At 42.1% G+C, this 13,952-nt stretch overlaps 1 protein-coding gene across 1 annotated transcript; it reads left to right on the top strand.

Annotated features, from left to right (window-relative positions):
* Window positions 1–4,863: 4,863 nt before the first annotated feature.
* LOC138353388 (uncharacterized) lies at window positions 4,864–13,410 on the top strand. The gene is made up of 3 exons (XM_069306393.1): window positions 4,864–4,894; window positions 6,585–6,947; window positions 12,872–13,410. Exons 1-3 carry the CDS (start codon window positions 4,864–4,866, stop codon window positions 13,408–13,410), a joined length of 933 nt encoding a protein of 310 aa, XP_069162494.1.
* The last annotated feature ends 542 nt before the right edge of the window (window positions 13,411–13,952 follow it).

Genomic DNA, 13,952 nt, shown 5'->3' with positions numbered 1-13,952 from the left:
GGTGGGGCGGCCAACCACAGGGAAACAGCAAAATCACTCAAGTACAGGCGACTGGAAGGTCAATACCTCTTTGTTCCCATAGCGTCTGAGACGCATGGCCCCTGGGGCAAGAGTGCCTTGGGATTTCTCAAGGAATTGGGTTCCAAGCTCATTGACGTCACCAGAGAACCAAGGGCTTCCAGTTTTTTGTTTCAGCGCCTCAGTGTGGCGATCCAGAGGGGAAATGCTTGCTGCGTCCTCGGTTCCTGTCCGGAAGCGGAGGAGCTTCAAAAGATCCATAACCTTTAGGCATTTGTCTTGTATGTTTTGTAACCTTTAAATACACAATAAAGCAAAAAAAAAAAAAAAAAAAGGAAGGTTTTTTTTTTTAGGAGAAAAACACACAGAAACTGTATTGGAGGGGACCTACATTCCCTCACATGCGTTATGTGTGGTTTCCTCCGAGGCTATGGGGCCCTCTTCTTCCAGCTAGAGGTGGTACTCCCTTCCCTTTTTCATATATGCAAAAAATATATATATATATTTATATATATATATATATATATATATATATATATATATATATATATATATATATATATATATATATATATATATATATATATATATATATATTAGTATATTTTGGTAGCAGTCTTTCCTGTAGACATATATTATTAAATATGACCGAAAAAGTAAGATTAATAATTCTAACACGAATTTTCTCAATCTTTCGTACATTACGCTTCACTGTTGGAGGTAAATCAAAAATCACTTCTCCAAAATTCATTTTTATTTCTAGTCTGACGCGACACGGGCGCGTTTCGTAAAACTTATTACATTTTCAAAGACTTCACAAATACACAACTGATTAGAACTTACGTCTCTCTGATATTATATCTACATTTGAGTGAGGTGGGAAGGGTGATGTGGCATTAACACAAGACAGAACAGGAGGGGATATTAATAGGGTATTAAAAGTATCAACACAAGACAGAACAGAAACAATGGGTATTGAATAGAAGTGTTTGTAGAAAGCCTATTGGTCCATATTTCTTGATGCTTCTATATTGGAGCGGAGTCTTGAGGTGGGTAGAATATAGTTGTGCAATAATTGGCTGTTGATTGCTGGTGTTGACTTCTTGATGTGTAGTGCCTCGCAAACGTCAAGCCGCCTGCTATCGCTGTATCTATCGATGATTTCTGTGTTGTTTACTAGGATTTCTCTGGCGATGGTTTGGTTATGGGAAGAGATTATATGTTCCTTAATGGAGCCCTGTTGCTTATGCATCGTTAAACGCCTAGAAAGAGATGTTGTTGTCTTGCCTATATACTGGGTTTTTTGGAGCTTACAGTCCCCAAGTGGGCATTTGAAGGCATAGACGACGTTAGTCTCTTTTAAAGCGTTCTGTTTTGTGTCTGGAGAGTTTCTCATGAGTAGGCTGGCCGTTTTTCTGGTTTTATAGTAAATCGTCAGTTGTATCCTCTGATTTTTGTCTGTAGGGATAACGTTTCTATTAACAATATCTTTCAGGACCCTTTCCTCCGTTTTATGAGCTGTGGAAAAGAAGTTCCTGTAAAATAGTCTAATAGTGGTATAGGTGTTGTGTTAGTTGTCTCTTCAGAGGTTGCATGGCTTTTCACTTTCCTTCTTATGATGTCTTCGATGAAACCATTGGAGAAGCCGTTATTGACTAGGACCTGCCTTACCCTACAGAGTTCTTCGTCGACTTGCTTCCATTCTGAGCTGTGGCTGAGAGCACGGTCGACGTATGCGTTAACAACACTCCTCTTGTACCTGTCGGGGCAGTCGCTGTTGGCATTTAGGCACATTCCTATGTTTGTTTCCTTAGTGTAGACTGCAGTGTGGAAACCTCCGCCCTTTTCCATGACTGTTACATCTAGAAAAGGCAGCTTCCCATCCTTTTCCGTCTCGTAAGTGAAACGCAGCACGGAACTCTGCTCAAATGCCTCCTTTAGCTCCTGCAGATGTCTGACATCAGGTACCTGTGTAAAAATGTCGTCAACATACCTGCAGTATATGGCCGGTTTCAAGTTCATGTCGACTAAGACTTTTTGCTCGATGGTACCCATGTAGAAGTTTGCAAACAGGACACCTAGGGGAGAACCCATGGCGACCCCATCTACTTGCTTATACATGTGCCCATCCGGGCTCAAGAAGGGTGCCTCTTTAGTACAAGCTTGGAGTAGTTTCCTCAGAATACTTTCTGGCATGTCAAGAGGAGTACAGGCTGGATCACGATACACTCTGTCGGCTATCATTCCGATTGTCTCGTCCACAGGTACGTTGGTAAACAGCGATTCTACGTCCAACGAGGCTCTTATCCCTGTGGCCCGTGTGCCCCGCAGTAAGTCCACAAATTCCTTTGGAGACTTCAGGCTGAAGGCGCAAGGAACATAAGGAGTCAGCAGGCCGTTGAGTCGCTTCGCCAGTCTGTACGTGGGTGTGGGTATCTGGCTAATGATTGGCCGAAGTGGGTTTCCAGGCTTGTGCGTCTTGACATTTCTATATGCATATCCAGGTTTATATTCCCCAATGATCTTTGGCAGGTGGAGTCCGGATTTCTTGGCGTTCACAGTTTCGATCAGTTTGTTGACCTTTGCTTTTAATTCGGCTGTAGTGTCCTTCGTTACCCTTTGGAACTTAGTTTGGTCAGAGAGTATGATGTTCAATAAGTTCTGCTTGTAAGGTATCTTTGGTAGTGACCCTGAAGAAGGTCACTACCAAAGATACCTTACAAGCAGAACTTATTGCAGAAGGAGGAAAGAATCGAGGCAACTACAGAAGCACCATACTGTCCCCCGAGCTTAAAGCGGCAGCTAAAAGCCTTCGTGAGAACAAGGAGATAGTTGTCAGGAGAGGTGACAAGTCGCCAATATATGTCATTCTTAAAAAAGACGAATATCTGGCGAAAATGAACATCATACTCTCTGACCAAACTAAGTTCCAAAGCACTACACATCAAGAAGTCAACACCAGCAATCAACAGCCAATTATTGCACAACTATATTCTACCCACCTCAAGACTCCGCTCCAATATAGAAGCATCAAGAAATATGGACCAATAGGCTTTCTACAAACACTTCTATTCAATACCCATTGTTTCTGTTCTGTCTTGTGTTGATACTTTTAATACCCTATTAATATCCCCTCCTGTTCTGTCTTGTGTTAATGCCACATCACCCTTCCCACCTCACTCAAATGTAGATATAATATCAGAGAGACGTAAGTTCTAATCAGTTGTGTATTTGTGAAGTCTTTGAAAATGTAATAAGTTTTACGAAACGCGCCCGTGTCGCGTCAGACTAGAAATAAAAATGAATTTTGGAGAAGTGATTTTTGATTTACCTCCAACAGTGAAGCGTAATGTACGAAAGATTGAGAAAATTCGTGTTAGAATTATTAATCTTACTTTTTCGATATATATATATATATATATATATATATATATATATATATATATATATATATATATATATATATATATATATATATATATATATTTATATATATATATATATATATATATATATATATATATATATATATATATATATATATATATATTTGTATCAACCCATGTATATCTTGTAACCATCAAATGCATAATAAAGCACAAAAAATATTTAAGGAAGGGGGTGGTAGGAGAAAAGCACACAGAAACTGTATTGGAGGGGATCTAAACATTCCCTCTAATGCGTTATGCGTGGTTTCCTCCGAGGCTATGGGTCCCCCTTCTTCCAGCTAGAGGTGGTACTCAACTATTTTTATAAAAAAAAAAAAAATATATATATATATATATATATATATATATATATATATATATATATATATATATATATATATATATATATATATATATATATATAAATTGTAAAAAATTTGATTTTTGAGTTCCAAAACGAAAATTCTTGCATTCTGCAAAACGGTTGTGTGATAGCCTAGGGTCCAGCTCAACTAGCAAAGGATACATGTTGCACTGACTGGACAGCTAACTGGATCTTTTCACAATTGAAGTAATTGGGGCCTTGTAACAGGGGCCGTGCGATTTTTTGTATTTTTTTCCAATTTTAATTTATATTTTTTTACTTTGGCTAGGAGCTAGAATAATTATTGATGAACGCTAAATTGCAGGAACTGGCAAAGACACCTTCAGTGGAGGAGATTATGAAGCTGACCAATGCTAACCTAGTGTTGTTAGATAAGGAATTGGGCCTAGAGTTAAATGAAACTAAAAAAAAGTGTCATAACCAATAAAATTTCACAGAATTGCATAGACCAGGGCCTATTGGCAAGTGATACTATTTTATGCCAGGCCAGTCCAGCTGAAAGTGAATTTAGTAGAATAGAATTAGAATTACAGTTGGCCCGATTAAAACTAGCAGAGCAAAATGCAAGAGTGGAGGAGCAAAGGCTCAAAACTGAGGAGGCAAGGACTAGGGGCAATACCCCTGTACCATCACCGGCCGGAGATTCAAACCCCAGTCATTATGATAAAAAGCATAACCTGCCTAAATTTTCAGAGTCAGACCCTGAGAGGTTTTTCAACCATTTTCAGAGACTGGCCATGTCCAAGAACTGGCCATAGGATGAATGGGTAAAAATCCTACAGGGAAACCCAAAGACATTTTCATAAGCATGCTTGACTACAATTATGCCTGAAAGTAAAGTCAGGGAACAGATTTTGAGGGCAAACGAAATTACACCTGAAGCTCACCGCCAAGCTTATCGCAACCTTAAGCCCACACACAACCGATCTCTCACTGCATTTCCTAATGATCAAATAAGATTATTCGAAAAAGGGATTCGTTCGGCAAAAGGAGGAAAAAGAGATAGATACTAATATTATTGATTTGGCCAAGATGGCAGAAAACTATCAGTTGGCTGGCAAAAGTAAAAATAAATATAACCCTAATTGTAACAAACCTTATACCCACAGCCAGTCCAGACCAGCCCATTCTAACCCTATAACTAATGCACCTTCTTTTCCAGACATAACTACCCTTGTTAAATTGTCTAACTCCACGGCGCCTAAGGGTGAACCAAACGCAAATTCTGTTATTAATGTCGCTTCTCCCCGACAATTCTGTGGTCACTGTAAAAGTCCAAACCACATTACTAGCCGTTGTTGGCAACTGTACCGAGGAAAAAATGGGAGAACGAGGGGAACGAGGGGAGGGGGGAAATGGTGGGGAGGACTGGTGTATATATATATATATATATATATATATATAAATATATATATATATATATATATATATATATATATATATATATATATATATATATATATATATATATATATTGTGACAATAATCTCTTTCAAGAGAGATTGAGCCTGCTCTTTCCTACCTAAAGTTCCGTTTATTCTACAAGTATAAGATGCTACATTCAAGATACGCCCACCAGTAGCACAAAATGTTTTGGCCTGGAGGCAAAACGTACCCTAAACCCCCAACTCCACACTCCCTCCACGCCAGCTCGTCATCAACCAGCCAACTAACCTTCCCAGCCTGCCTGCTCCTGATTGGTAACTCGCCGACTGCACACCTGCACACTGCACCTCAGCGCCATCTACCTGAGTCGATGTCTGAGATTGAACCAGCCATCAACTTCAGAATATTCTTTGTGCTCTAAGAGTTGACATCTCTCTCTGGCATACTAAGCTCTCTGGCTCTGTATACTAAGAGAGGTCTCAGCCATAGCCAATATTCTCAGCACCATTTACTATTTTGTCTCAAACCATTTACTATTTTATCTATTATGTTTTTGCATTTATCTTTGTTCTTTAATTGCACTATTCATTGCCACGGGACTTGTCTTTATTTTTATTTATGCTTAAAGTATATTAAAGTTTCATTGTTCATACTTTGTGTTTTACGTGTTCCTCCCTCTCACTTACCACAGACAACAGGCAAGCAGTCTATCGTTTTTTTTTTTGTAATGTGAAAGGCATTGACACCTGTCATTGGAGGACTGCCGAACATCTACACTCCAACACTTTCCCGTCACATTTAATGGGGGCCTGTCCTAGGAGCTTCACTCAGGTACTAGTACTAGAACATCAATTTGTGGTAAGCGTACTTGGCTTTGCTACAGTTGCTTCTCAATATTTTCATTACTTTTCATATTTATATGGTGCTGTGTATTTTGTGCATTCCTTGGGTAACATATTGTGAGTGTTGGATAACTATGGATTACGTGGTGACTGTAGGCCGCAGTCATTCTCTTAATTGGTCATCCCTCCCTCAGAGTTATTACTCGTGTTTACCACCTTTTGTCCCTAGGATATTTCTCACATTATCGGCAGATAATCATTGTGGTACCCTGGTACTTTGGTTTGTCATTTATTTAGTAGGATTTTCTTGCCCTTATTCTCTTACATTGAGTACCGGGTACAAGATTTCCTGCGACTTTGATTGACTAATCATTTACCATCCTAAAATTAACGTTAATTGTTAAAGATTAAAATTTCACAGGATAGTTACTAGTTGCCACGTTATCCTGTTTCTGATATTTACCATATCACAACTATATTCGTTGTACATTTATTTGCTATCTTTCACATTGTTTCGTCTCCAAGCTTTTCGTAGCGATCCAGCAGGTGAAATAGGGACCTTATGTCGTGCCAAGAGGACTGAATTACAAGCTCTTGCCGACGAGTATCAACTAGAGGTTCCCCATGGAGCCAACAAAAATGACTTGCACAACTTATTAATGGATCACCTCTTAGATGAAGGGACAATTTACTCTGAAACTCACGAAACTCATTCTATTGCCGATAAAAATGCTCAGGCAAATATAAAAATCAAACTCGACCTTGCAAAGCTTGAACGGGAGCAACAAAAAGAACCCCTCCATCAACAAAAGAAAGTTCTACAAATGAGGAAAGAAGAAGCTGCAATCAGGAAAGAAAAACAAGAACGAGAGGCGGCCCTAAAGAAACGTGAGATGGCCCTATTCAGAGAGCGTGAGCAAGTACAGCTTGAAGCAAAACAACGTCACCTGGAGATACAACGCGAGCATGACAAACAGCAAGCGGATATGGCTATAGAATGTCGTCAACGAGAACTCACGTTGGAAACTACACACCACACTCAGCGCCAACAAGCTACCGCTAGTCTCCCAGTAATTTTCAATATCTCCCATGCAAGTAAGTTAATGCCACCATTCGTTGAGACAGAGATTGATGTCTTTTTTACCACCTTTGAGACCCTAGCTAATAAACTTAGCTGGCCTGCAGATCAATGGTCTACCCTTCTCAGAGTGCATCTTACAGGTATAGCTGCAGTTACTCTCAGTACCTTAGCGTCTGAGAATGACTACCAGACCCTGAAGCAAGCAGTTGTGGACGCCTACCTTCTCTCCACCGAAAGCTACAGACGAAAATTCCGTGATTATCTTAAGGCATGTACCACCACCTTTCTAGAATTTGCCAATACCAAGAAAAGATATTTCATGAAATGGCTGGAAGCAGCACATATCTCTACAATTGCAGAACTCGTCAACCTCATGCTAGTTGAGGAATTCTTGAGACGTGTTCCCCCTTCCGTCCGTTTATATTTAGCAGACAAAGAAGAAACCGACTACATCAAATGTGCGAAGTCGGCTGACACCTACAGCCTCATCCACCGGCTGACACCAGAACCACCTTCTAGTAAGAAGTCTTGGTACAGTTATGATAAAGTGAGTACAGATCAAGCGAGCTCACAATTGTATTGTAAGTATTGCAAACTCTATGGACATACCATAGATAGATGTGGGAAGGCTCAATACAAAAGCAATGAATCTACTAAATCACAACAGACTCTTCCTAAGTCCGGTAAGCCTATGATGAATGTTGGTGTTCCTGTTAATGATCTTTCTCTCTTCAGCAAACACCTGTATCCTGGAACTGTCTCTACCAACGGTACAGATTCGGAGGGACGTTTCAAATTGAAGATCTTGAGGGTCACAGCGGCTCTTCAGTCAATAATATTTAAATCAGCTGTGCCTAACATCATCTACACAGGGTAAACCGTCCTTATCACTGACCTCACTGCTACCATTCCGTATCCTCTCGCCAGAGTCCACCTGGATTGTCCCTTCGTGACCGGTGAAGTCCAAGTCGCCATCAGGGAAAAGCCTTTTCCCATGCCTGGAGTGCAACTTCTCCTGGGCAACGACTTGGCAGAAGATCTGCAACCGTCCAACCTGATCATCACGGACAAACCCCAGGTGTGTACCTCTGTAATGGATAATCCCATCTTTGAATATGTTCCAGCAGAGGTCCAAGAAAGTGATGAAGTTTCTCCTCCGGTTTTGGTGACCACCCGTGCACAAGCTGCACGCCCGCAACCGGCTGACTCTACTGCTACCGCTGTCCCTCAAGACCCTCAGAATCTACCTCCTAATCTTACCAGTTTGGAGTTCCGTAAGTTACAGAGGGAAGATCAATCATTAACACCATTATTCTTCCAGGCTGAGACTCAACCTGACAGTATCCCTGGGTTCTTCCTAGAGAATGAGTTGCTCTACCGCAGATACAGACCCAGTAAGCTAAAGGAGGATGACGATTGGGCCAATGTCGAACAACTAGTGATTCCTCCCAGCCTACGGCCCGATATTCTACACCTGGCCCACGGAGCTCTTTCTCACTATGGTTTTAACAAAACCTACCACGGAATCAGACAAGACTACTACTGGCCAGGTATGGTAAAAGACGTCAAAAGTTACGTGCAACAGTGTCATACATATCAGATGGCAGGTAAACCTAACATCTCTATTCCCCAGGCTCCATTAAATCCTATCCCAGTGCCTGCGGAACATTTCCAGACTCATCATAGACTGTGTTGGTCCTTTGCCCCGGACCAGTTCTGGCAACGCCTATATACTAACCATCCTGTGTCCAACCACCAGATTCCCCATAGCAGTTCCAGTAAAAAACATTACAGCTGCTACTGTGGTGAAACACCTATTGAAGATCTTCACCCAGTATGGATTTCCAAGAGAGGTTCAAAGCGACTGTGGCACCAACTTCACCAGTGATCTCTTCAAGAAGACACTGGAAGAGTTCAACATCACACAGGTACTGTCCAGTCCCTATCATCCTGCTTCACAGGGTTCTCTTGAACGTAGTCATCAGACTATTAAAGCACTCCTAAAGAAATTCGGCAATGACACCTTGAAGGACTGGGATAAACAACTTGACCTCATTATGTGCATTTTCAGAAGTCTCCCCAATGAGTCTCTAGGAGTATCTCCTTATGAGATGCTCTACGGACGTAAGTGCCGTACTCCTCTCAAAGCTTTTAAAAACTCTCTACGTAATGCCACCTTCAGTGACCCTCAGAATGTGCCCCAGTTTCTTTAAAACTTAAAACACATTCTAGAGAGAGAGTACGTAAATTTGCTAATGACAATCTATTGAAAGCTCAGGAGAGAATGAAGACTCACTTTGACCAAAGCAGCAAATTTAGGAAATTTAAACCATGAGACTTCGTGTTGGCATATTTTCCTATCCCAGGTTCTCCATTGCAAAACAAGTTTTCAGGACCCTACCGCATCAAGGAGTGCAGAAACAACCACAACTACGTTCTTGAGACTCCAAATAGGCGGCGGAAGACCCAGTTGTGCCACGTCAACCTCCTGAAGCAGTATCAAGGTATTCCCCCACTGTGTTGGTATCAGTCTCCACATTTAAAGGTCCATACCTCCACAGTGAAACCTTCCTTGCTTCTCCCGAAAGCACTAACACTGAGTCGGTGCTTTCCAACTCGGAAATCCTTACTAATCTTCATACCTATTTGCAGGACAGTAAAAGTGCACCTCTTATCAGAATCTTCAAGGAATACCAGAAGTTGTTCAGCGATGATCCACAAGCGTGTAAAGTGGTTCAGCACGACATCCAACTACTCCCTGACACCTGGCCGATTCGTCAACCTTTCTACCGAATCAGCCCGAGTAAAAAGGAAGTTATGCGTGCTGAGGTACAGTACCTCCTGGATCATGGGCTGGCCACCCCTTGTGAGTCCCCTTGGGCCTCACCCAGCATCTTGGTGCCGAAACCGCATGGTAAAGTGAGGTTATGTACCGATTATCGGAAATTGAATCTTGTGACTGTCAAGGATACGTACCCCTTACCTAGAATAAATGACATCCTTGATGCAATTGGTAATGCGCGGTATCTATCGAAGCTGGACTTACTAAAAGGATACTACCAAGTATGTTTGACAGAGCGAGCTAAGGAAATATCTGCCTTTACCACTCCTTTTCGCTTTTACAGATTCGAACGCCTTCCATTTGGACTATGTAATGCCCCGGCCACCTTTCAGCGAGCTGTCAACCGCGTCATCCAGGGCTTAGATAACACCTACGCCTACTTAGATGATATCGTTGTGGCAACCAACACCTGGAGCGAACATCTGCTCCAGCTGCAACGATTGTTTGCCAAGCTCTTGACAGCCGGCCTCACCATCAACTTGGCCAAGTCCACCTTTGCTAAAGGTAAAGTGCGTTATCTTGGTCATGAGATAGGGAGTGGCAGCATAGCTCCGTTAAACATACGTACCCAAGCCATCCAGCATTACCCACAGCCTACCACCAGGAAGCAGCTCCTGCGCTTCCTTGGTCTTGCCTCCTACTACCGTAGGTTTGTGTAGAATTTTAGTACGGTGGCGACACCATTGATCACTTTAACCAGCCCCAAGCAACAGTATCATTGGACCATTCATCAAACCACTGCTTTTGAACAACTCAAATTCCTGCTCTGTTCTAATCCTATTTTCGCCTCGCCAGACATCACGAAGCCTTTCATCCTCCATGTCGACGCCAGTGGTACCGGCATCGGGGGTGTCCTGATGCAACAACGAGGCGAGGAGATTCTTCCTTTTAGCTACTACAGCTACAAAATAAAACCACACCAAAAGAACCTTACGCGCTATCGAAAAGGAACTACTCTCCATCGTCCTGAACTTGCAGCACTTTGAATCATACCTGTAAGGTGCTTGGTCTACCACCATCTACTCGGACCACAATCCCCTATGCTTCCTGCAGCAAGCCCAATTCAACAATCAACGGCTTCTACGATGGACTTTATATCTGCAGAATTTCAACCTGGAGACCTTCTACATCAAGGGTTCTGACAACATCATAGCAGACGCCCTCTCCAGAGTCTATGAGGTAGAGGCAGCTCCACCTACCACTCTACCACCTGAAGATGTAACTTCACCCGGAACCGCAGGCTTCGGGGGAGAGTTGTGACGATAATCTCTTTCAAGAGAGATTGAGCCTGCTCTTCCCTACCTAAAGTTATGTTTATTCTACAAGTATAAGATGCTACATTCAAGATACGTCCACCAGTAGCACAAAACGTTTTGACCAGGAAGTAAAACGTACCCTAAACCCCGAACTCCACACTCCCTCCACATCGGCTCGTCATCAACCAGCCAACTACCCATCCCAGCCTGCCTGCTCCTGATTGGTGACTCGCCGACTGCACACCTGCACACTGCACCTCAGCGCCATCTACCTGAGTCGATGTCTGAGCTTGAACCAGCCATCAACTTCAGAATATTCTTTGTGCTCTAAGAGTTGACATCTCTCTCTGGCATACTAAGCTCTCTGGCTCTGTATACTAAGAGAGGTCTCAGCCATAGCCAATATTCTCAGCACCATTTACTATTTTGTCTCAAACCATTTACTATTTTTCTATTGTGTTTTTGCATTTATTTTTGGTCTTTAATTGCACTATTCATTGCCACGGGACTTGTCTTTATTTTTATTTATGTTTAAAGTATATTAAAGTTTCATTGTTCATACTTTGTGTTTTAAGTGTTCCTCCCTCTCACTTACCACAGACAACAGGCAAGCAGTCTATCGTTTTTTTTTGTGTAAATGTGACAGGCATTATTGACACCTGCCATTGGAGGACTGCCGAACATCTACACTCCAACACTTTCCCGTCACATTTAATGGGGGCCTGTCCTAGGAGCTTCACTCAGGTACTAGTACTAGAACATCAATTTGTGGTAAGCGTACTTGGCTTTGCTACAGTTGCTTTTCAATATTTTCATTACTTTTCATATTTATATGGTGCTGTGTGTATTGTGCATTCCGAGAGTAGCATATGGTGAGTGTGGGATAACTTTGGCTAACGTGGTGACTGTAGGCCGCAGTCATTCTCTTAACTGGCCATCCCTCCCTCAGTGTTATTACTCGTGTTTACCACCTTTTGTCCCTAGGATATTTCTCACATTATCGGCAGATCATCATTGTGGTACCCTGGTACTTTGGTTTGTCTTCGGGTCAAAGTACCCTATCTTCTGCATTCCGACCGAAGGAGGATACAGAGGGCCATAGTTCCTCTAGCACGGACTACGTTGCTGAGTTGGGACCTCAGCAGCAGTTCTCGTCACAAGTTGACACTCGCCACCCTACACGTCGGTCAGAGATGATGATATTTACTTAGGTAGGGCATTAGCTTTCTTTTTTCAGAGCACAAAGTTCACTAATTCAGTAAGTATCATATTTCATTTAGTGGGAAACCCTTGCTTCTGTCCTATAGAGACTCGGCAAGGTATGCCTATATTCTTGGACTACCGAATTCACTTTTGAAGCAATTAAATGTTTCATTAGTTTTAGAAACTCAGTTTCACTTATTTAGTAGGAATTTCTTGCCCTTATTCTCTTACATTGAGTACCGGGTACAAGATTTCCTGCGACTTTGATTGACTAATCGTTTACCATCCTAAAATTAACGTTAATTGTTAAAGATTAAAATTTCACAGGATAGTTACCAGTTGCCACGTTATCCTGTTTTGACATTTACCATATCACAACTATATTCGTTGTGCATTTATTTGCTATCTTTCACATTGTTTCGTCTCCAAGCTTTTCGTAACAATCCAGCAGGTGAAATAGGGACCTTATGTCGTGCCAAGAGGACTGAATTACAAGCTCTTGCCCACGAGTATCAACTAGAGATTCCCCAAGGAGCCAACAAAAATGACTTGCACAACTTATTAATGGATCACCTCTTAGATGAAGGGACAATTTACTCTGAAACTCACGAAACTCATTCTATTGCAGATAAAAATGCTCAGGCAACTATAAAACTCAAACTCGAACTTGCAATACGTGAACGGGAGCAACAAAAAGAAGCCCTCCAACAACAAAAGGAAGTTCTACAAATGAGGAAAGAAGAAGCTGCAATCAGGAAAGAAAAACAAGAACGAGAGGTGGCCCTAAAGGAACGTGAGATGGTCCTATTCAGAGAGCGTGAGCGAGTACAGCTTGAAGTAAAACAACGTCACCTGGAGATACAACGCGAGCATGACAAACAGCAAGCGGATATGGCTATAGAATGTCGTCAACGAGAACTCACGTTGGAAACTACACACCACACTCAGTCCCAACAAGCCCACCGCTAGTCTCCCAGTAAGTTTCAATGTCTCCCATGCAAGTAAGTTAATGCCACCATTCGTTGAGACAGAGATTGATGTCTTTTTTACCACCTTTGAGACCTAGCTAATAAAATTAGCTGGCCTGCAGATCAATGGTCTACCCTTCTCAGAGTGCATCTTACAGGTAGAGCTGCAATTACTCTCAGTACTTTAGCGTCTGAGAATGACTACCAGACCCTGAAGCCAGATACCCAACCAACGTACAGACTGGCAAAGCGACTCAACGGCTTGCTGACCCGTTATGTCCCTTGCGCCTTCAGCCTGAAGTCTCCAAAGAAATTTGTTGACTTACTGGGTGAACACAGGGCACAGGGATAAAAGCCTCGTTGGACGTAGAATCACTGTTTACCAACGTACCTGTGGATGAAACTATCAGGATGATAGCGGACAGAGTGTATCGTGATCCGGCCTGTACTCCTCTTGACGTACCAGAAAACATTCTCAGGAAACTACTCCAAGCTTGTACTAAAGAGGCACCCTTCTTGAGCCCGGATGGGCACATGTATAAG

Source organism: Procambarus clarkii, chromosome 57 (assembly GCF_040958095.1).
Source record: "Procambarus clarkii isolate CNS0578487 chromosome 57, FALCON_Pclarkii_2.0, whole genome shotgun sequence".
NCBI lineage: Eukaryota > Metazoa > Arthropoda > Malacostraca > Decapoda > Cambaridae > Procambarus > Procambarus clarkii.
Note: the sequence above shows the minus strand (reverse complement) of the source record. Positions and strands in the feature narration are given on the sequence as shown.

What these genes read in the sequence shown, in the direction of transcription:
- LOC138353388 (XM_069306393.1), top strand. Translation starts at nt 4,864, where the DNA reads ATGGCAGAAAACTATCAGTTGGCTGGCAAAA. An exon ending in CTATCAGTTGGCTGGCAAAA is followed by an intron (nt 4,895 to 6,584) that starts GTAAAAATAAAT and finishes TTCGTCTCCAAG; the next exon opens with CTTTTCGTAGCGATCCAGCA. An exon ending in AGAGGCGGCCCTAAAGAAAC is followed by an intron (nt 6,948 to 12,871) that starts GTGAGATGGCCC and finishes TTCGTCTCCAAG; the next exon opens with CTTTTCGTAACAATCCAGCA.